Genomic DNA, 23845 nt, shown 5'->3' on the forward strand with positions numbered 1-23845 from the left:
AAATGTATGTATAAATAGTTGAATCGGGAATAAGTAACTGGTTACTTATTCCTTATTCAATCGGTAACTGGTTACTTATTCCTTATTCAATCGGGAATAAGGAATAAGGAATAAGTAACCAACTTGACGTCAATATTGAACTTCTGGTTTTTTCTGTATTAAGTATTTACATAAAAGCACTGCCTGTATTAACCCCAATTATGTTTCTTTGTACTTTTCGAACCTATGCTTATTCTGAGAAAATGTTTATCAGTATCGAAATGTTTTACTATTTATGGCTGATTGTTTTAAGGATTATACATTTGTATGTGTCTGTGTAATGAAAATGTAGAAACCACTTAGTAACCATAAGGAAGGGAATATGTTTTAGACAGGTCAGCATCTATCGTACTTTGATTCATGTACTGATTGAATTTGGAATGGGGTTTTTGGGGGGGGTGTGGTGTGGTGGGGTTGAATACTTTTCTCTCGGTTGGTCATAACACATCTTGACTTAATGTCAGAATCTAAGATATTCCTATCAGTCGTTCCAGTGGTGCCAGATGCCTTATTTGCTGTCATGTTATCTCGAAGATAACCTTTCTGTGTGACATATAGCTAAAGCCAAGAAAGTGAATCATCTAAATGAATGCACACACCTGTAACAAAAACTTACACTGACCATGGATCGTTATTTGAAACGACAGTGTTTTGTAGCTGTGATCTTGATTCTTGGTACAGAAATATTAGGATCTGATTTTCACATATATGTATCTCCGAGTGGATCTGATACAAATGATGGGTAATATGTTAACATTCATTCTCTCTCTCTCTCTCTCTCTCTCTCTCTCTCTCTCTCTCTGGGGTGGGTGGGGTGTATGAGTTCAAGATTAAGTTGAGTGAATCTGATTTTTAGAATAGTGCTTTGTCTGTCTCAGTCGTCAAAGCATCGAAAACGAGGCTCCATGCCAGGTTAATAAACCATGGTGTTTAAAACAAAAGAAACAAAAACTTGATAGTGATCATGTATGCAAAAATGAATAACATCAATCACAATTAGATACAAAACTAATAAAAAGTGCTTTCCTACAAGTATTTAGTTATTAATAATTGACCTTAAAAGTGGGCTCTAGGTCATGGTGCAAATACTTCAATTTAATCTACTGGCAGTTATAATCTGGTCTGTGTTATCCTTCCGTGCCCATTTATACAAATTCAGGTCTTTGTCTCATATATAGACCACGACAACAAATGCTAACTGTAGCTAATCTGTTCAATCGTGTATCAGAAATTTAGCAACTACAATTTTTTCCCAAGTTTTATTCGAGTTTAGAGAGGGCGTAGGGTAGCGGGTAGCATAACATATAATTATAGGATGACAATTTCCTTTGTATTAGGAGTTAAGGAATTTCTGTTTGTTACGTATTTCCAGGGAAACAAATTATTTGTTGAACATTTCAAAGCTTGTTGTTTTCACTCTTTCTTTTGTTACTGTTCGAGCCTAAATAAGTAACATAAGAAAATTTAATAGGAAAAATTGAAGATATTTAGAAAAGGAAATATTTAAGGCTAAAAGCTTTCGGTCTTTAATGTATATTGGAATACCCCAAAATATGGTGTTTATACTTGATTTCGCATTCAAGATGAAACATGCAACTAAAAACCAGGACCTATTCTGCCAATATTAAAACAGCATAAACAAATATCAAGATGATGTGATCTAGGATTAGATATCGGAGTGGCTGTAATATTGGATATGAGAATAGATGTAACATTGGATATGGGAGTATCTGTAACATTGGATATGGGAGTGGCTGTAACAGTTTCACTAAATTTGTAAAAATATACATTTGGTGAATTGATTAGTAAATATTCCTTAACGTAATTAAAAATTGCAATATTGTGTAGAAGTCTCACAAATCGGGTCACAATTACCTTGTTTTGAAACAAAAAAGAAGTATAATTGGGTCAATATATTCTGCAATAAACCAACATGGACTTACTTTAAATGCAAAAGCACATTATTTACTTATTTGGAATGCAATATAATATTTACTTATTTTGAATGCAATAGAACAATATGTACTTTCTATTAATGCAATAGAACACTATTTACTTAGTTTTAATGAAATAGAACATTGTTTACCTATTTTGATTGCATTGATGGCGCAGAGACTTCTTGATTTCTTCGACATAGTTGGTGTCTATTTCGAAAATATTTGAAAACGCCCTGGTCGAGATCCTTCTATTTTTTGGGGACGATATTAGATCGCATCAGAACGCATCCAAATGTACACGACTGTTGTCAGGGAATATGTGACAACATGCAGCTGGCCCCTCGTCAAAAAACTTGACTCCAAATCTCACTTGAAGATATTCTGACTAATCCATTTGCGGCATGTCTTGATTTCGAGTAATATTTAAAAGTTTTGAGTAACACTGCGTACTCGAAATGTCGAGTGATGGTTTGTGACGGATATATATATATATATATATATATATATATATATATATATATATATATATATATATATATATATATATATATATATATATATATATATACACACTTTGGTATGACTTCTACTGTCTCGTATTATTCTGATACTTAGGGATATAGGCGTATTTTCAATATGACGTTGATTACCTGATATTCCATATTTAAAAAATACGCAAAGAATAAGACTTGAATACACAAAATGGATGCTGAAGTGGTGATGTGCATTATTTTTTAGAGGCTATTACGGTGAATAGAGTTGTCCATGATAAATAGTTTTACTGTTATCTTAACTATATTTGTTATTGTTTAATAGGTTATCGAGTTCCAATTCCCTACTCACTATTGCTGCAGCTTTACCAAAAGTACTTGCTCACGACGTTGCAGGAGAAAGTATGTATGTTTTTAAAGTGATTTTTTTCTAGACAATACATTCTCTCTTTTAATCAGCTAAAGCATACAATAATAATAATATATATATTGTATTAGTCATTGTGAACAACTGTGGTCCGCCTTTGATCCCGCACTCGCGAAAGTGCACTGACCTCAGACTGGCTCTCTGTTATCGGAAAAGTATTTCGGGTTTTGTTCTTACTGCTGTTTTCAATAATCAGGTAATGCTTCAGACACCTTTACTACAGAAACCGTAAAAATGACTTGTAGCTCATTATGCGGGTAGCCGCAGTTATTTCGGCAAAAAGCAAACAACCATCAGCTGTATATTAGTGTAGTAATTTGCAGAAAATGCATCAGGTTTTTTTCGCGTTAAATTGAAAACGCAATCCATTCAGACAATCTTGACTATTTTTTAAGATTTTTGGATTGACCGTAGGATTTGATAGAGATGTTGCGAATGAGAAAAGAATCTGAGTGGCAGAGATAGACATACATTCGAGGATTCATAAGTACGATTGATCGAAAATTTGCGAATGGCACTTCACTGATACATGTTAATTTCATCGGTGTGAAGCATTATTTTAGCCTTTTAAAGCTATTCGGAATATAATTAGCACAAAAGGTGCACGTTGCTTTCAGAAATCTGCATCGACATCTAATTATGTCAGTCCATAATGATATTCACAGATGAATGCATCTTTATACAACTCTATTCCAAATTCTGAATGCAAAGTGCAATAACGGCAACATTTATGAAGAATAAAATATAATTACTTAGTCTTCTTGGCACACGACGTAATAAATATGAAATACAGATATGAAAAACTGGACAAAAATCTTGATTGAATATTTGTCATTGCCACGGTAAAATGAATGAACGCATTCCAAATTTCGACCAACGTGGATCTAAAAGCTTTTTCTTGTACAAATGCATTTACACATATGCCGTCATTTTTCACGATTGCGTTTCTTTAAAACATATAGTGGGGCGACGTCCCATCCTATAAGTTTTACTCTTTCTTTTTTATCAGATGTGTTTATTGAATTGATGCCCGGATATCACGACCTCCATTCCTCACTCACCTTTAACCATGCTTACAAGGCAAAGGTCACTGTCCGTGCATATCAGGGCGGGGAGGTGCACGTGGTAAAGTATAAAATGAACGAGAATATTCTAATAAATCATCTAGGTAATATCTGGCAGAACTTTCTACAAACTAATGAACGAGGATTGGAGAAAAATATAGTTTAAAAAAGTTCATTACCAAACTCGACTCACTTTTTTATATATGCGGTCCTTTGAAAGAAAGTGGCCTATAAATCTAAAATAACGTGGAAGGCACTGATACGAATAAAACGATATTCAACAATATACAATAACTAAGCTATACATATTTAAACTTTAAGCGATAAAATGAAGGCAACATTTGGAATTGGCAAGTGAGCAGACATATTTGTATTCTATTTTTCTTTCAGGACCGCAGTAAGAATTTGAAATCATGTAGCAATGAATGAGAGAAGAAATCTGTCTGTCTCAATATCACGCTTTCTTTCCACTTTCATCACCTTTCAACCTCCATAAATCAACCTCGTCCACTTTCATCACCTTTCAACCTCCATAAATCAACCTCGTCCACTTACTCATTGCTAGCTTGCTTTCTTTGGACTACGTTCTTAAATGACAATTTTACAATTTATGACATTGTACACAATATAAAAACTTTGCGAAAAATATTTACAGAGATAATTACAATCAATTTACGCATTTTAAAAACCCATTTCTTCGCAGTATTTCATTTATTCTGTTTTCTATTTATATTTCTTTTAATGTTCAGACTGGGGGAAAAAGACTTCCGGGTAATCTTTTCAAAAACGTTACAGATGCAAACATCCTACATCGCCTTTCGCCTCATGCTAAACAACATGTAAGTAAACAAACGTAATATGTCTATGAATTGCTAAGTGTACATTTTTTTAAAATTTAATTTGCTAATTATAAGTCCGTATGCATGATCTAAACAAATAGTCAGAGGTGGGTGGGTGGCTGAGAAGGTAGTAGAATAAGTGCTGTTTGCTGTCAATTTGTATCTGTATATCTGAGATATAATTTTATTGATAGATTACATGCATGTCTGTTCGGATGTATTTATGTCTGTCTGTCTGTCTGTATGTATGTATGTTGTATAGTGGGGGTGTTTACGGACAATGGGAAAATACATTACACACAGCCCCCCCCCCCCCCCCCCCCCCCCGTTAGGCACGATTACAGACAAGCCTTTTCAGCTCACCCTGGGCACGTTTACGGATAAGATTTATATGGGGATGTTTACGGACAAGGGAAAGCTGGGTTGAACAGGAATGGAACAGGTAAGGTGACGTCACAGTACTGAAGATTGGTAACAATGTAGCAAGAGGCTGACCTCAATCCGACCAAACAGCGAGAAAAAAAAGAACCTAGACCGCTTGGCGGGGCATAGACATATATAAGAACTACAACATACAACATACAGACATATATTGATGAACATTAATCTACAACATAAACAACTATTCAAACGACTAAAAAACAATTTGGCAAGAAAGCAATGCTTTTCGAGGCAAATGAGTGGCCCTGAAAAAGGGCCTTTTTTGGTGGGTTAACATTATTCCGTTAACATAGAGGGCATCGCATAGGTCTTCTTCTCTTCCTCAAACTTCTTCTTACTTCTGGACCGTAGATGACGACTCTCTTCAAACAGCCTTGTCTCTCCACATACATTCTTCTTTTCCAAACGCTCGAATCGGTGATCTGGATAATTGTCCATGATGATTTCAAATACATGGATAAGTCCGTGCGGAACAGCATCGATGATACAAGGGTAGATGATTCTACGTTTGTCCACATCTTGTGACGAGAACAGGTGAAGGGACTGAAATGAACTGCGGTTATTTATAGTGGAAGAGCGGATAAAAACGGATTGATTTTCACTAATCCCAACACGCGTTAAAACAAATTCAGTTACAGACATTTTAGCAGAGTTAAAGAGTCTGAAACAAATGTATTAGACCAAGAGAAAAAGACCTTCCCGGGCCAAACAACCCAACCCTGTTACTACGCCTGGGAGTCCACCCCTAGTGGTTTCTAACAAATCATCGACAGGAGCAAGTCCAGAAGTAGGCATTGGCCGTGGCAAAGCCTTGAGGCAGTTAAAGCTGATTACGTCTCGTAACTGAATTTTTTAAAAAAAAAAAAAAAAAAAAAACACCCAACGATCCTTTTCGGGGCCACCCACTTATCTCGAGAAGAGATATTATTCCATTTGCAAAAATCAATTAAAGCTCAAAATCCCCCTCTTTTGCCCATGATGTGTGTGTGTGTGTCTGTGAGAGAGAGAGAGAGAGAGAGAGAGAGAGAGAGAGAGAGAGAGAGAGAGAGAGAGAGAGTGTGTGTGTGTGTGTGTTTTGTGTGTGTGTGTGTGTGTGTGTGTGTGCATGAGTACGTACTTATTCTAAAAAATAGAAACCGAGAGGCACTTACGTTTTCTGTCTGGTCTATTCTGGTATAAATTTTACAATGCAGTTCACAAACACAACACAACACTATAAAAAGTTCATAGTCTTCTATTGTGTCTTTGTTTTCTCTCTTTCTCTCTCTCTCTCTGTTTTTTTTTTTTTTTTGGTGGAATTTCTTCACTTTCACAGGTCTTTCCTCATCTTGTTCATCACTTTCTCCTCGTCTTCTTTTATTTTCTTTTTTTCTCGCTCTGAACGTGTTTGGGTTCTTCCTGTTGAGATATCTCTTCTTCCTGTTCCGAACCCTCTCCTGCTCTTGCTCCTCTTGTTCTAGGGCATTCTGAAGACCAGTGTCCGTTCTCTTGACAATGATAAGATGCATCTTGACCTGGGTCTATTCTGATATCTTTCTTGCTTTTTTGACGGTCTGGACATTCTGTAGCCCAATGCCCTTTCTTACAGATATAACAAGTATCTTTACTTTTATCTCGAAAAAAGGGGGAGTAGTCCGTCGACTTGTCTGAAGAAAACTTTCGTATGACACCTCGCAAAGCTCTGATCAGAAGTTCGATCTGTGTGGGCTCTACGTCTTTCTGATCGGTTTGAGAGTGAAATGAATACTGGAAGGAAAGACACTGACCGTTTATATATATACTAGTCTGACATGGATATAAAGGGATCCATGGCGATTAAAATGTAGTCATTGGACTTTTCGTAGTCAAGATGAAACGATCGCATCATTTTATGCAGAAAGAAGAAATTAAGAGGCAGAAACGTGACTTATCGCCTCGCACAGTAGCTGAAGTCTTGGCTCAAATTCATGCCAGCGATTTTGAAGATAACATGAGTGAGACAGAATCCAGACCCAGAGAGTCTACACAAAACCAAAGTCCACCACCATTAACCCCTCAAAACTACCACCACATTCGAGAGACGGAAAAGTACTCCTCTAGAAAATTCAGAACTACTGCTTACACGTACACAGTGAAGTTTAAAGATTTCACGTCCGACGTACCGTTGGAGAAAGAAGAGGGGTTCATCACCGATGTGTGGGATTCTTTGTTAACCACACTGAAACGGCAATGTCAAGCCAAAGAAGACGATCGCTTGAGACTTTCCACTCATCACGATAGTTTGAAGTCCCCCGTTTTATCGAGTTTAGCAGCCCATCAGAGCTGACGCCTTCCAAACTCATCGATAAGATTCAACATGGTCAACAATCCAACGACAAGTTTCACATCAACAATGGAAAAGTGACACTGTTCATAACCCACGTTTCTCTTCCCCAAGGGACCACACGCAAAAAGTGTTTCTGCTTGACGACCTTCGCAGCACCAGAAACGAGCCTCGTCCAGATTAACAACCCTCAATATCAGATATGTTTAACCCGTGCTGTCGTGGTGGGATGAACGTATGCCGACAAGAACGACACGGTAGACTGGAAAAGATCTTGGCAAACTATTTAAAAACTTAACAGAGCCAAACAATGAAGAGAAGCAGAACTCTTGTTAGAGCAAGCGAGGCAATCCAAAGACACGCCCCGTGTCATTCCTGAAATGCAAAAATTGCAAGACGATTTGGCACCACGCTACACCTTGAAAGCACACCCTCAGAAAGTTCGCGGACCTTTGTTGTTTCGAGGCGAAGATTTCAAAGACAGTACATATATTCACGTCTATTATCACGATCAACATTTTGATGTCATCACCAGTATCGCCACATTCCTGGGAAACAGTTATTACTGTGAGAAATGTGACTATGGCTATAACAATCGAGAGCAACACAAGCATTGTAGATCGAAATTTTCCGGATATTTGGCCCTTAAACCCTGTCTGGACGAAGGACAAGAACGAGTGCATTGCCCTGCTTGTCAGCGCACTTTTGTCAGTCCTACCTGTTACCAACAACATCTGAAGACGCAAGGTTCACAGCAGAAAAGAGCTTGTCAACTGCTGAGATTGTGCCTTACTTGTGGACAACGGATACGTACCAATAATGTCAAGGCACACATAATGTCAGGAAAGAAACGATGTTACATTTATCACCAAATCGTGGACTTGGAACACGAATGATTTAACGGTTGCTTATTTTACGGATGTTTCCTCTGTTACCTTCTACGTGACACTACAGATTAGTTTTTACAACGGACCATGGAAGATTTGTACGAGGCCACTGGTCAGCGGCCCTTAAAGTTAGAACAGCAAGGATACCAAGTGGTGGAAATGTGGGAACACTAGTACGATCACCGTTTGAAAACCGATCCCGAGTTTAAACGCATGGTGGAAAGTTACAAGTTGGTGGACCCACTAAACCCGAATGGCAGTTTGTACGGAGGACGGACAAATACCACCTGTTTGCTGTACCAAGCCGCTGAGGAGAAAGAAGAAATCTATTTAAATACTTGGACGTGTGTTTGTTGTATTATTACGTGTACAAATATTGCATTTTTCGGCAGGGGCACCCGCAATTGATGACGTAACACATCGACCTGGACAACATTCGACAATACGAAGGATTGATCAAGTGCAAAGTCTTGCCTCCTACGGACTTATACCATCCCGTTTTATCTCACCATTGCCAAGGAAAACTGATGTTTCTCTTGTGCCGTACTTGTGCCAAAACGTGCAACCATGACCGACCTTGTCAGCATACAGGAAGAACGCACCTTGACGGGAACATCGGTAAGCGTGGATTGTTTAAAGCTCTGGACCTGAGATACCAACGGTTAGAAGTGTACAAAGTTTACCACTTTCCAAAGACACTTAAATACCACAAGGGCGACGAGACTCAGAAAGGCATTTTAGCAGACTACGTTGATGTTTTTTTAAAGCTGAAACAAGAAGGCAGCGGCTATCCTTCCTGGTGCCACACTCCCGAAGACTTAAAGAAATTAAAAGAGAAATACTAGGAGCAGGAAGGCATCATTTTAGGCAACGTGGAGAAAAACGAAGGCAGGCGATCGTTTGCCAAAGTGATGTTGAATTGCTTGTGCGGTAAAATGGCACAGCGACCGTGTGTACCCAAGACGGAGTATTTGACAAAACGTTTTACTTGCCCAAGTTACAACTCTTGACCAAAAAAGAAGAAGAAGCGTACAACATCGAAAGCATTCTCGAACGAAGAACCCAACAAGTGGGAAAACGACATGTAAAAGAAGTCAAATTGCGTTGGAAAGGATATCTTCCCAGTTTTGATTCTTAGATGGACGCTTCGCAAGTCATCAACTATAAAAAGGAGTGACCATCATGCCCTTCCACGCAGACTCTGCTACCGCTACCACTGCAGTGACGACTCCTTCACCCAGTTCTTCTCTGCAAGATCTTCAAAAGCACACCTTGTGGGCGTGGTGTGGAGAACGTGTGTCTAAAATGCAAATCGTCTTTTTCTGCCAGATATGTGTGGTGTATTGTGCTATCTGTACTGCCTTTGCCAATTTGAATTTTCAGCAAGGAGACAAACAATTGTCGGACATTTTATTGAGCAGTTGCATCGGTTACCTTCTTCCCAATCCTTCCCTGAAATACCCCTCGAACGGGAACAACGGGAGCCTTGCATCCACATGCAGTCACCCTCCCAGCAGTCACCACTCCAAGAACAATCCTCTTTTAGACACTACTCTGACTTCGAGTGACCCCCCCGGACAGCAGAACTCTGGAATTATGAACAACAACCAATTTTACTTAACGTTACCCAGTGACATTCCATGGAGGTGTTTTCGAACAACACTTTATGCTGTTTCACAGACAAATTACCTCAGGCCATCCAATTAGATCACGAAGCTCTTTGGGAAGTGGCTTTGGTCGAAATCATTCACCCTACACAAATTCTAAAAATCACTAAAAATCAAAGCACTTTTGAGGTCGAAGTTCTGGACGACCACGTGCAAGAGTACTTGAATAAAAACGAAACTGTAGATGCCTCTATGAGACGAAATATGTCCTCTAATACTCCACGGTATATCTATATGTTTAGAATTCCTGCAGGCTATTATTTTAGCGTTCAACGTCTGGTGAACGCAATTGCTGCCAGATTCAATACCACGTTGACCAAACAGAACAAATCTGTCACCATTGAGTACCATAAAGTGACTCGTCGCCTACTGATGTAATTTTCAGATGAGAAAATATTGGGCATTACATTTTGTCCTGAACTGTTTAACATTTTGGGTGGAGACCTCAAGATGCCCAATGGTAGAGACATGCCTATTATTGCCAACAACTTGGATTTTACGCAGTTTTTGATTCCCTGAAGAAATGAACCGAGGACTCAATTTTATCTTTGTGTATTCTGATCTAGTGGAGTACAACGTAGTGGGACACATCTCCGTACCGTTACTGCGCGTCATTTTCTTCAAAGTGGATTCTGCCACAAACGCTGACGAGGAAGGTGGAAACACTTATCACGTTCACCGCAAATTTGTACATCCTCACTATTTACCCGTCAGTAAGTCGTATTTTGACACCGTCGACATTACTATAAAAGGGGATCTGGGACAAAATATTCCATTCACCAAAGAGAAAGTCACGGTGAAACTCCATTTTCGAAAACGATTGCCAAACGGCTCGTAAGTCATGTATCCTGTGTCCCGACGCGTCGCTCGACAACGAGGACATGGTTTAGAAGATATGTTGAGATCAGCCTTTCTTTTGGTGGCCCCGGTGTTGAAACCGATACTGACACGATGATTGCACTCTTTGAAAGATGACGCATTGAATCACGGCAAAGAATTTCTCCTAAATGTCATCATCGACAAACAAAACCCCAAAGAAGCTTTACTTGAGAGTAGGCAAAAATGTCTTGCTTCAACCAGGCAAAGACACTTCCCTGGACGCTACCGAGTCAGTCATTCCTACTTCCCTGATGCGACAGCAAGGACAAGGCAGAAGGAGACGACAAATAAAACCTTCAGAGGACTTCACACCCCTAGAGGTAGAAAGACTAAGAAAAGAAGAACCGTTTTTAGATTACTAATCATAGAGGCAACAAAAATAATGCACCGAGAGTCTTACGCCTGTTCCAAGTCCAAACTGGATCTCATCGCCATGCCACCCACCCTGATGATGATGCAAGAATCCCAATGGATATAATTTCATCCCATCTCCTCTTTGACGGATTCAGCTCCCATCGAGTTTGAAATCAAATAACAGCCCGAAGATTACATCGAACTCAATAGCAGTTACCTGTACATGAAAGAGAAGGTGATCAACGATCCCAACACTAACATAGGCGACCATGATGAAGTAGCATTTCTTGTTCAGCGGTTTGGACCTGTACTTGAATAACAAACTAGTCAGTAGCAGCATGGACACTTACCCTTACCGAGCGTACCTGGAAAATCTCTTGACGTACGGAAAAGAAGCCAAGAACACTTATCTGGATGCCAGTGTAATATGGAAACCTGACACGCCAGGCAAGTTCATTGCCCTAGATGACAACAATGTGGGCTTAAAACCCTTAAAGAGAAAATCAAAAGCAAGCCTTAGTTTAGAACTGATGGATCGTTTGCATTTGGACATGTGGTTGCAAGTGAAGAATTTCTGGAACGGTGCAGATGTCCGCCACAGACTGAATCGTAGAAGTACAGCTTTCCCATTTGATGGCTGCAGGTGATACTTTTTACAAAACTGTCATCCAAGAAGCCAGACTCTATGTGCGACGCGTGGAAGTGTTACCTAAAGTCGGAAACGACATCACTCACACTTTGAGCAGAACGACCGCCAAGTATCCGATACGACGAGTGGAAGTAAAAACTTTCATCATTCCCAAGGGTCACCGATCCATGATTGAAGATATCTGTTCCAAGGACAGTTAATACCCTTGGCATCGTCAAGAATGAAGCCTTCAACACAGCCCACAAAAAAAATCCTTTAAACTTTCAACACTTTGGCGTGTCCAAAATCGAGGTCAGTGGCGATGGCAAGACCTTGTGTACTAGGCCTTTCGAAACTGACTTTTCTCCCAATAACATGAATTACTTGAAGTCGTACTTGTCCCGTCCGAAGTTAGAAACCAACACCAGTCGCGCCATTACGTACGAAATTTACGCAGGAGGCTACACTTTGTGGGCTTTTGATTTTATTCCAGACCAAGGCAGCAACGAGGGGCATTTCCACCCTATAATTTCCGGCCAAATTCGTGTTGAAATTCAGTTTGCAAACCGAGATCCTGATGTAACGGTGAACGTCATCTTGTATGCCGAATTCGACAATACCACAAAAATACCATAAAAATCAATAGTTTGAGAGAAGTCATTCTAGACTATTAGAAGCAATGGAGGACTGTAAACCCATCTTTGAATAGTGGAGAATATATGGAAATGGAATGGGAGGATACCGTGGAAGCAGAACCATCAACAAAAAAGACAAAGACGAAGAGGACATAGTGATGAGGTCCAGATGGCCCAGTCAAATTCAACACGATAAATGTCTGATGCTGAGTCAAGAAGAAAAATTGGACGAGTATCAGGACGAATCTTGGAGTCTCATCTCGGAAGAAGCCGTGTTGCATCAGTGGTATAAAGACTTGCGTGAACATTTCTCTCCTCCACTGATGGCTCTAGAGAGCCATCACATCGAGGCTCTCTTGGCTCATAGTGCAGAGACGATTCGAAGAAACGGTTACTAATCAGACATATTTAAACAAAAAGTTCGGATTGAATGGATGACTTATCATTACCTGTGAAGAAAAAAAACAAGAATAGTAAACAACAACACAAAAATGGATACCTAGGAACTTTATTACCTATTGAACCACAGTTCGTTCACTGCTTATTGGAATCCTGTCGAGTGTGCTAAAGATGAACTTCCTTGTCCCAAACCTCAAGACTATCAAGTTTATGTCATCAACACGGACGACAGTCATCTCCCAGGATTCCACTGGATAGCCGTCTACTTTCCTAAAGAAGGTTGTGTGGAGTATTTTCATTCGTATGGACTGTCACCTTTGGAAGAGGACATCATTGACTTTATGAGAAGAAATGGCTAGACGACACGATTCAATAATGTGAAATAACGAGGCACAGATTCCATGGTGTGTGGACAATATTGTGTGTATTTTCTTCATCAACGCAGTCTTACCCCTCCTTTTCCCCTCTATCTGAATTATACCTGACAAACTAGCATGCACATAACACCATTAATACCTCTGAGAATCTAACACTCTTGCCGAAGGTGTCAGTAATATCTATACCACGAGAAATTCTAGGCTCTCAAAATTAGAACATATAAGGTGGTCCAACACCCAAGACCATCAGGGCCCGCCGCACAAAGTGGCAAACCAATAAACAACTTTAGGAAAAAAAGACCTCAGCTTTGCATATATAAGGTGATATCAAACACCAACGACCATCAGGCCCAGCAGCACAAGGCTGCAAATAAAACAACGACAATTTAGACACGTAAGATCTAAAAACCGAATCCTACATATAAGGTTGTCTCAAAAGTCCAAGACCATCAGGACCAGCCACACAAGGTGGCAAACTTTACTAAAAACTGTCACCTAAGACACCTCTCCTAAGCAAAATTCTAACTCAAAACAGCACAGAGTTTTTTCAGAATTGTGTAGGACGACAATTTAGATCCGATACCCTGAAGTCTAGGATAATTACCTGTGAAGGAATAAAAAACAAGAATAGTAAACAACAACACAAAAATGGATATCTGGGAACTTTATTACCTTTGAACCTTGGATCCGCCTTTCCACCCTCTCCTCCCTTGCCACAGCCGGACATAAAAATAAACAGCGTGCAGTTCACGTCCTTAATACCACTGAAAATTCAGTACCAAACATATGAGTGTGTGATGGGTCCATTCCCACTCATATATACCTAAATGCAACTAAGTAGTAGCGACTGATTAGGTTGAGTTTGTGCTGGGTCTATTCCCACTCGCCTTAAAACCCTCCATTCATACAGTTAGGATCTCTTGTTAGGTCCACTGCCTGACGGCTTCAATCAAAAAGTAACAGGGGATGTTTTCCTTCACGTCCGCGCTTGATAAATTTAAAGCGAAAGAGTTCGTCAGTCTGGCTACCTAGTATTCGCTCTTTAAGATTCCCGATGAGTAGAATCAGCAAATTATTGGAGCTTCAGATGCACGTGGAGCATGTCAGGCGCCATCAGAATGAGCTGGTATGGAGGCAATCCAGGAAGGTGCCAAGCTGGAGGAAGAGGAGAAGAAAAAGAAAGAAGAGGAGAAGGAAAGGAAAAGAACGATCCTGCCTCACCTCATACTTAGACCTCTGTGTGACGTCAAGCCTGAGGAGAGGACACTTCCACAGGCAGCACCACCACAACCACAACAACAACGTCAAGAGCAACTACAGTCACTACTACCAGCATCAGTACGAATAGAGTCACGGGAAGGACAGCATCCCCAGGTGTGGCATAGAAGAAGAAGACAGAGTGGAACAAATCTTCAGAATCCCCTAAATTGAAGATTGGGGTTCTGAAGCCACTCAAGAGGTCTCTACGCTCCCAACCGCAACTGTGAATTGGGACAACGACTGGAGTCGGCGTTGTGTCTGTGGTCCCCGGCCTGAAAGGTGTCATCACTGAAAAGTGCATCTGAAGTTTAAAAAAGAGCCCTTTTCAGGGCTAACCAAATCTCTAGAAAATAGATTATTCAAGTTGCCAATTGGTGTGTATGTGGAGTAGTGTGATTATAAACACTCACTTCTTTACTGATGTGATTGTTTGTGTGTTTTTGTATGAGCTCGCGTACGTTTGTGTGGATAGTAGAGTGTGTTTTTATACAAGTACGCGTACGTTTGTGTAAATAGTAGATATTGTGGTTTTTTCCTCTTCCCGTGTGGATAGTAGGTGTGTGGCACTAATTCCTTCCCTCAGGATCAATTAAACAGCCCGCCGTGCAGGCATGAACAAGTGGTACATGTACAGAGATGTACGCACACCACTATAATTTAATAGTCAGTCCACCAGTCATTCACGCCATTCTACACAGAATAGTCAAAAAATATGGCTTCAAACCAAAAATACGCCATGAAAATATTGCAAGAGGCAATCGATGACCTGAGAGTAGCAGATGATTTTATGATGAAGCTGGAGTATGGTGTTTATACCATCCACATGGCTAAGATGGAGTATGGTGTTTATACCATCCACATGGCTAAGATGGAGTATGGTGTTTATACCATCCACAGGGCAAAGATGGAGTATGGTGTTTATACCATCTACAGGGCTAAGATGGAGTATGGTGTTTATACCATCCACAGGGCAAAGATGGAGTATGGTGTTTATACCATCCACAGGGCAAAGATGGAGTATGGTGTTTATACCATCCCCAGGGCTAAGATGGAGTATGGTGTTTATACCATCCACATGGCAAGATGGAGTATGGTGTTTGTACCATCCACAGGGCTAAGATGCAGTATGGTGTTTATACCATCCACAGGGCAAAGATGGAGACTAACACTGTAAAGAAACGAAAGAAAAATTGAGAGAACTGATATAAAAAAATAAAGGAGGACGAAGAATACAGAATAAGGGGGAGAGAGTGGAATGAGAAAATAGAAAAAAAGAAGAAAATGAAGAAAGGAAAAAAGAGGAGGCGGACAAGAAACATGAGAAGAAGAAAAAGAAGAATGTAGGACAGAAAATAAGAAGTTGGTGGAGGAAAAGAAGAGATTAGAACAAGAAAATCAAAGGCCCTTTTCAGGGCCACTCATATGCCTCGAAAAGATTTGATTTTTTTGTCGAATTTTTTGGGGTCGGTTGTATAGTTGTTTGTGTGATAGATTAATGTTCATCAATCTATGTGTGTATATTGTATGTTGTAGTCTTATGTGTTATATACTTCTATGTCTCGCCAAACGTTCTAGGTCACCCCGAGCTACATTGTTACTAATCTTCAGTACCGTGACGTCACCTTACCTGTTCCATAATAGGATATTCAACCCGACTTTCCCTTGACCGTAAACAGCCCCATATAAATCTTGTCCGTAAACGTGCCCAAGGGGGGTCTGTAATGTATTTTCCCATTGTCCGTAAACAACCCCACTATACTACTTATGTATGTATGTATGTATGTATGTATGTATGTATTATGTATGCATGCATGTATGTATGTATGTATGTATGTATGTTGGTAGTTATGTGTGTGGTTGCAGAACGATGTCTCTCTAATAGATCAGTCTATCGATCGCTTCTTTTTATTTAAAGTTAAGACTGTTTAATCGATTATTGTTCTTGATGTAGGTAAAAGAGATACACCTCCCAGATGCTGGAATAACTAATTATGGCAAAATCAACGAACATGGGTTTTACACTATGAGGGCGGCACCACTAGAAATATTTTGGAACGGTGAGCCGACGAGGCTGGCACGATATCCGAATCAGGTGGATTACTTGAATGAAATATAGTTCCTGGCACACTTCTTTATCAAGGAACTGTTATCACAGATTACAATGATTCAATATACTGCATACATACATGCATACGTACATACATACATACATACATACATACATACATACATACATACATACATATCAATTGAAATAAACACAAATCAGTATTTATTTTTATCAAATGACGAAAACCTAATCATATTTTTTGTTATTAAACAACGCACTGACTTTAAAGAGCAACCGGATGCATAGCATGTAATTAAGACTTTATTAATATATATATATATATATATATATATATATATATATATATATATATATATATATATATATATATATATATATATATATATATATATATATATGTCTGTGTGTGTGTGCGTGCGAGCGCGCGAGTGTGTGTGTGTGTCTTCGATTTCTAGTTCGCAAAAGCTATTTCTATTCAAATTTTAGAGTAGATCAAACATTAAGGTACCTGATTTAAAACAGCTGTTAATTGAATGTATCGAGAGCATAAACGGGTTTCCACAACGCATGTGTTTGGTCTCCTTTTTTTGTTCATCCCAAATTTCAGCAGTTCTACGAATCAAATATGTGAAATTATTGAGATTTAAAACAGTGAATGTTTTGTATACTAAAATATTATCTTCAACTATTAATGTTTGATTTGTGACCTTTCAGGGCTTTTTAAACATAGCACACTTGCTAGACGGACAAAACGGAACACGATTCTCATACGCGGAAGACCGTCATCTTACGAACTGGACTCAAGAAAACGAAATTTGGACATATGGTTATTGGTAAGTTTGACCGAGGTCGTACTGTTGTAAATAATATAAAAATCGAAATCCGACATATTTGTATCTACATATGAATCATTCAAATAATTGAATAATATACACAATATCGAATCAGAGGAGAGATTTTTTAAAACAAAACCCATTATTATAGACCCACACCACCCCCAATTTATAATTCTATTTCATATGGTCTATTATCAGGATGTATCCATTTTTAGCATTATTCCGAAAATAGATAAATATAATTATCGATGGTGGCGGCACCCTTGCACGACACACTAAAAAGTAAGTCAATGTCATCAGTAACACAACTGGGCTTTCTTGCAGACTGGTTCCAAGATTCATTTTAGGGAACTAAAATCTTAACCAGTCAGCAAATGATGTCAAATGTGTCACCATATCTTTCCTTGTATGTGGGCAGCCTTATCGGCAAGTTGACAGTGTCATGCTATCAACGATTGGCCTCACATTTAGGCCAGCATTTTATGGAATTTGAGGTCTTTGTGACAACGCTTTTTGGGGGTTGCTTTTTTCTTTAAAATTCATTGAGCTTTTTTTTTGTTTTTTTTCTTGTTTTTTTTTTTTTTTTTAAATTTTTTTTTGTTGAAGCCGTGAATGTCAGGCCATATAAAGAGGTTGGCACGTGCTGATAGATAGATAGATAGATAGATAGAGGACTGGATTGATGGATGGACGGAGAGAGAGAGAGAGAGAGAGAGAGAGAGAGAGAGAGAGATGCAAAGACCTTTATACCAACAGAGAGGAAAGCGCTTATACTGTGACATGAATATTAGTTACACAGAATAACACCAATATAACCAAGTATATATTATACAGGTACTATAGCTGGGTTGACAAGTCGGTCAAGGTTGCACACATTGACACATCGAACCATACTGTTACCTTGGAGAAACCTCCTTCATATGGGCTTCGCATAGGTAGTACAATCTTTTGGAATATCTTTATCTTTCTTGTTGATGGGTCTTTCTTGTTTTCGTCAGATACTAAAACAATACAAAATTCAGAAAATTCACATCACTGTAATGGGTATTTGATATAAGTGGATTTTCTTGACTTTTCTGTTCAACAAGAGACATTGTCCGGTAGCAGTAGAACTCTTAGATGGGGTAAGCAATTAAATGCAATAGCAGCAAAAGTGCCACTGTTTATGGAATCATAGATTGGAAGCCAGTTTTACACCAACATGGTTGTTTCTTTAATCTTTTAGTGCTAATGATCTGCAAGTAAAGGTTGTCCTTGTTAATGAAAGAAAAGGAGATCCATTATCTGGAAACTCCAGTAGTAATTATTTCATCTTCATTGAACTTTCTGAGAATTGTCCTTACCAAAACAGTCGTAGATACCAAGGCAACTACCAAGACTATTAACAAGTCTTACGCTCACCTATTCTGAAGGTGTCTACTACTTCCACGTGTCCATTTCGGTTTGTAGTTTTGCTTTCTTTTTGTTGATATTATGTTAATTAGTTAGTTTTTCATACTGTTGAGCGTATTGTTACGCGTTTAGGCTCTAATAAACAGTAACAAAAAAGTGAAGACAACAGGCTTTGTAAAATTTAACAAATAATTTATTTCCATGGAAAAACAATGTAAAAATTAAAAAAAAAAGAACTTACGGTTTTAAGAATAAAATCCACAAATAATCCAAGTATAATCACAGAATTAAAATTTAGAAGTCCTAGTAATAAAATGTTCTAATGAATTCAAGTTCAATTCCCGACGAAAAATCCAAAATGGAAGGCGTATACTGTAGCCTTTATAAGACTGGTGTGTCTACAGTTTTTTGTTATACCACCGAAGATAATATTCCATTGTTTGAATTTCCGAATAAAATTTCAAGAAATGTCTTTGTCCAAGAATTCTGTATGAGCACTCAAATATTTCCAGGAAAAAGAATTAATAATTCAAAAACTAAAAATTTCGACTCAACTGGTCACATCAAGGTAAAAATGCCCAACTGACTAAATTCTCTTTAGACAAAGGTTATACAGTAACCTGAGACGCAAAACCGATTCCCGGATGAAATATTAACATGAGGACATTGTTATCCTATAATAGAATTAAAGACTACCATGAGGATACGGTTATCCTCAAGTTCAGAGTATGATAATAATTGTTTATTTAGCTTATTTTGAAATTGCCATGTACAGTACGGACCATTTGACAGTCGATTTAGTGTCATCATGTACAGTACGGACCATTTGACAGTTGATTGAGTGTCATCGTGTACAGTACGCAATATTGACATTCGGTTTAGTGTCAGCATGTACGGTACCGACCATTTGACAGTCGATTGAGTGTCAGCATGTACGGTACCGACCATTTGACATTCGGTTTAGTGTCAGCATCTACGGTACCGACCATTTGACGATCGGTTGAGTGTCAGCATGTACGGTACCGACCATTAGACAGTCGATTGAGCGTCAACATGTACAGTACTGACCATTTGACAGTCGATTGAGTGTCAGTATGTACAGTACTGACCATTTGACAGTCGGTTGAGTGTCAGCATGTACAGTACGGACCATTTGACAGTCGATTAAGTGTCAGCATGTACAGTATGGACCATTTGACAGTCGATTGAGTGTCAGCATGTACAGTAAGTACGATCTGACAGTTGATTGAGTGTCATCATGTAAAGTACGGATCATTTGAAAGTCGATTGAGTGTCAGTATTACAGTACGGACCATTTGACAGTCGATTTAGTGTCATCATGTACAGTACGGACCATTTGACATTTGATTTAGTGCCAGCATGTACAGTACGGACCATTTGACAGTCGATTGAGTGTCAGGATGTACAGTACGGACCATTTGACAGTCGATTTAGTGTCAGCAAGAGTTACATTATAATGGGGATTAAAGAATCTCAGATTGTCGGTAATGTTCCTTGGGGGTGGGGGTTGTTGCAAACGTCAAATTTAATGACTTTGCTAATAATGAAGTTGTCTTTGTCGCAGCTTGCATGCAAACGGGGGGGGGGGGGGCAAACTGTAATGCACGCCCATAGGGATGTGAAGAAAATATTTCCCAGATGTAACAACGTAGCGTTTCATCAATGAATGTCAAGGCGTATGAGTACTCCATACCAAATTTAACATAATTTAAAGACATTTAGTGAAACTGATAATGTGTTGCTTATTTGTACCTTTCTTTATGGTAGGTCACTATAGAAACACAGGACCAGGGCAAGGATTTGCATTTCAAGGTGGATATTTCAAGTTCTTCAACATTTTGGGAGAGCTTGACGAACCGGTGAGTAATAATCGATAAAATAAAAAATACAATACTGTGCCATAATATCACGGTGACATGGTGGAAATATATTTATTTTTCTGTATAAGTCGTGGAGGATAGTGTTAATTAAACGATTTTGTTTGCCTTAGAAATTTCTTTACAACTTCATTGTAGACCATAGATAAAGAAAATATATTTTATAAAAGCTGATGTGAGAATGTTTTGGCCTACTCTACTTAATTTAATTCTTCTTTACTTCTTATTATTGTCATTATTATTATTGTTATTATTATTATTATTATTAAAGGGTGAATACTACCTAGATCGAACGACTGGTAATTTGTACGTCTGGCCGCCCACACATAATGGCGCAGTGCGGGATTCGGACGTCATCTACGTTTCTCTGCTGGACGACTGTGTTGTGTACGTAAACCAAAATGCCTGAAACAACTATCCTTGTTTCAAAAATAGGAGTAACAAATATATGCGGTAAAGTTACACACACACACACACACGCGCGCGCACACACACATCCATATTTCGATGTTAGCTATGTAACATTGTTGTGTTGCATATATAACCATTCCATTGTAGTTTCTCTCATCTAAGTGTGTAAAAAAGTATTTCTATTGTAAAGATGTTGTTGTTGGCATGGTACGTTTTTAATTCAGACTCCGGAATGCGTCCAATATTGCTTTCAAGGATTTCACATTGGAAGCGTGTCGTCGGAGCGGTTTTGTGGCCAATCCAATACATGACGTCACATTCGAAAACCTAGAAGTAAGGAATACAGGTGAGCTTTATGTACGATGGTTTTGTACATTACCAAATTTTCTAGGTGTTTAAACTAAGTAAGAAGACGAGGTAAAACCAAGCAAGAATTCGAGTTTCCAAATTATAACTTTATTTCCGTAATATATCAAATCAAGTAAAGTGAAAGAATTAAAAATAACTTACAGTGTATGAATTTCTAGAATATTATCCTAAATTGTACTATAATTTTTACATTAATCCGGAAACTGTCCGAATGTGTTCTGAATGAATGTTCGAATGTGTTTATACGCTAACGTGCTAGCACCGCTGAATAATGACAGTTCTATACCCAAAACTTTTTACCTCTAGGTAACCCCGTGAAAGTAGAACATCATTAAAGTCCTTGAAAGTTTCACATAATCCCACACAATTCTTTAATCGTTCAAGTCCTTGAATAGTTTCACATATATCTGAATATATGTTCTGTATTCGAATAAATATTTCAACTCTGCAGGTCCAACGAATATAAAATGAATCACGATTACCAATCTCGACTTAAAGATAATTTTAGAAACGCTTACTTACTGATTTTCAAAACGCTTTTCGCGAATATCCTGCATTGTAAATATATTTTGATAAGACAGTCGTTAGTTTTAAAAATAAAAATTATTTTCTTCGACGATTCGAACAAAATATGGCTTTTGCAATTATACCATTATCAAATTTTAAATATTTAAATGGTTTTAAAAATCAAAATCATCTATTTTGTATATGAACCATACACTTTTATGCATGTGTCTTACTCCCAATCTTTCTTTCTTCTTTCATCTTGATACAATGTTTTATTGATAATATCATACGAATTCATATACGTTGAGGACCTTAGAATGAGAGGATAAAAAAAAATGTTACATGAATCAGGTCATGAACAAAATAGTGTTCTCGGTACGTGAACCGTCCAGAAATATAAATTCAAGAAAATTAACAAACGGGACCCGGCTGTTTCTTACCCAAGGGCCCGTGATCGCTCTTTACGGCCCTGACTCTGCTATGTATTTGAACCACTGTGTTTATATGTATTCGTCAGGTGCATATGCCATCAATGTGAATGGTAGAGATGTAACCATAACAAAATGCGATATCCATGACAGTGATGGCGGGGTTAGAATAGAAGGTATGTATTTCCGGCAGTTTATGATGAAATGGACTCACACACACACACACACACTGACAAATACACATACACTTTTATATATATATATATATATATATATATATATATATATATATATATATATATATATATATATATATATATATATATATAAAGAGAGAATATTTGGTCTCTCAGTAGGTCTTATTGCCAAGTGAGAACTCTTACATGGCATTTTATCACATCCTTTTTCCATGCATCCGACTTATTCTGGTTACTTTTATCATTCATAAGACAATATTATCATTGTTTGTTGCATGTCTTTGTACCTCACGTGTATTACCTCGAAGGCACGGGGCAATTTCAGCAAAACGTGTAACAATGATAACAAAATGAATCATTTTTTAAAACCTTTATTATTATTATTATTATTTGCATTTTTGTTGGGGATGGGGTCTTGTATTTTCGAAACGTTTACACAGTTTTCATTTAATCCTACAAGGTGGGATAAGATCTACGCTAGAGACATCTGGTCACGTGGTGGCTGACAATAAGATCTGGAAATTTAGCAGAGAGGGTGCTGTGGGTTATAACGCAGTGGAGATGTCCGGAGTGGGACATCTTGTACGCTACAATCACATCTTTGAAGGCCAGTACGATGCAATTCATTGGAGTGTAAGATTCCATGAGAGATTTAATATTACACTGTATTTATAGGGTCCTGCATTTGTATGGGAAAATATGAACCAGTTTTTTGGATGGAACACTGCACGACCTTGGGAGTGCAGTATATATATATATATATATATATATATATATATATATATATATATATATATATATATATATGAAAAAACGAGTTCATAATTTCCCATACAAATGCAGTAACCTTTTTATTATATGCTCATTTTTTATTCTACCGAAGGCTTAATAGTAGTGAATGGGGTGAGATTAGTGACAATGGGAATTAGCATTACAGACCCCCCCCCCCCGGGTAAGATTAGCGACAATGGAAATTTAACATTAACCACCCTGGGTAAGATTAGCGACAATGGAAATTTAACATGGGCAAAAAAGCCTGGGTCACTCTGGGGACAAGGGAATTTTGACATGGGCAATGGAAATTTAACATGGGCAAAAAACCCTGGGTCA

General features: G+C 38.3%; 1 protein-coding gene across 1 annotated transcript; it reads left to right on the plus strand.

Annotated features, from left to right (window-relative positions):
* Window positions 1–541: 541 nt before the first annotated feature.
* Window positions 542–23368, plus strand: LOC149769855 (uncharacterized; the record flags this gene model as incomplete). The annotated part of the gene is made up of 12 exons (XM_089949736.1): window positions 542–781; window positions 2793–2869; window positions 3904–4019; window positions 4708–4797; window positions 16578–16718; window positions 17412–17530; window positions 18368–18468; window positions 20714–20805; window positions 21095–21210; window positions 21459–21580; window positions 22628–22714; window positions 23196–23368. Coding segments are annotated over exons 1-12 (1353 nt in total), but the record flags the coding sequence as incomplete, so codon positions are not given.
* Between the last annotated feature and the right edge of the window lie 477 nt (window positions 23369–23845).

This window comes from Sinohyriopsis cumingii, unplaced genomic scaffold (assembly GCF_028554795.1).
Source record: "Sinohyriopsis cumingii isolate HCF-2022 unplaced genomic scaffold, ASM2855479v2 utg003158l, whole genome shotgun sequence".
Lineage (NCBI taxonomy): Eukaryota > Metazoa > Mollusca > Bivalvia > Unionida > Unionidae > Sinohyriopsis > Sinohyriopsis cumingii.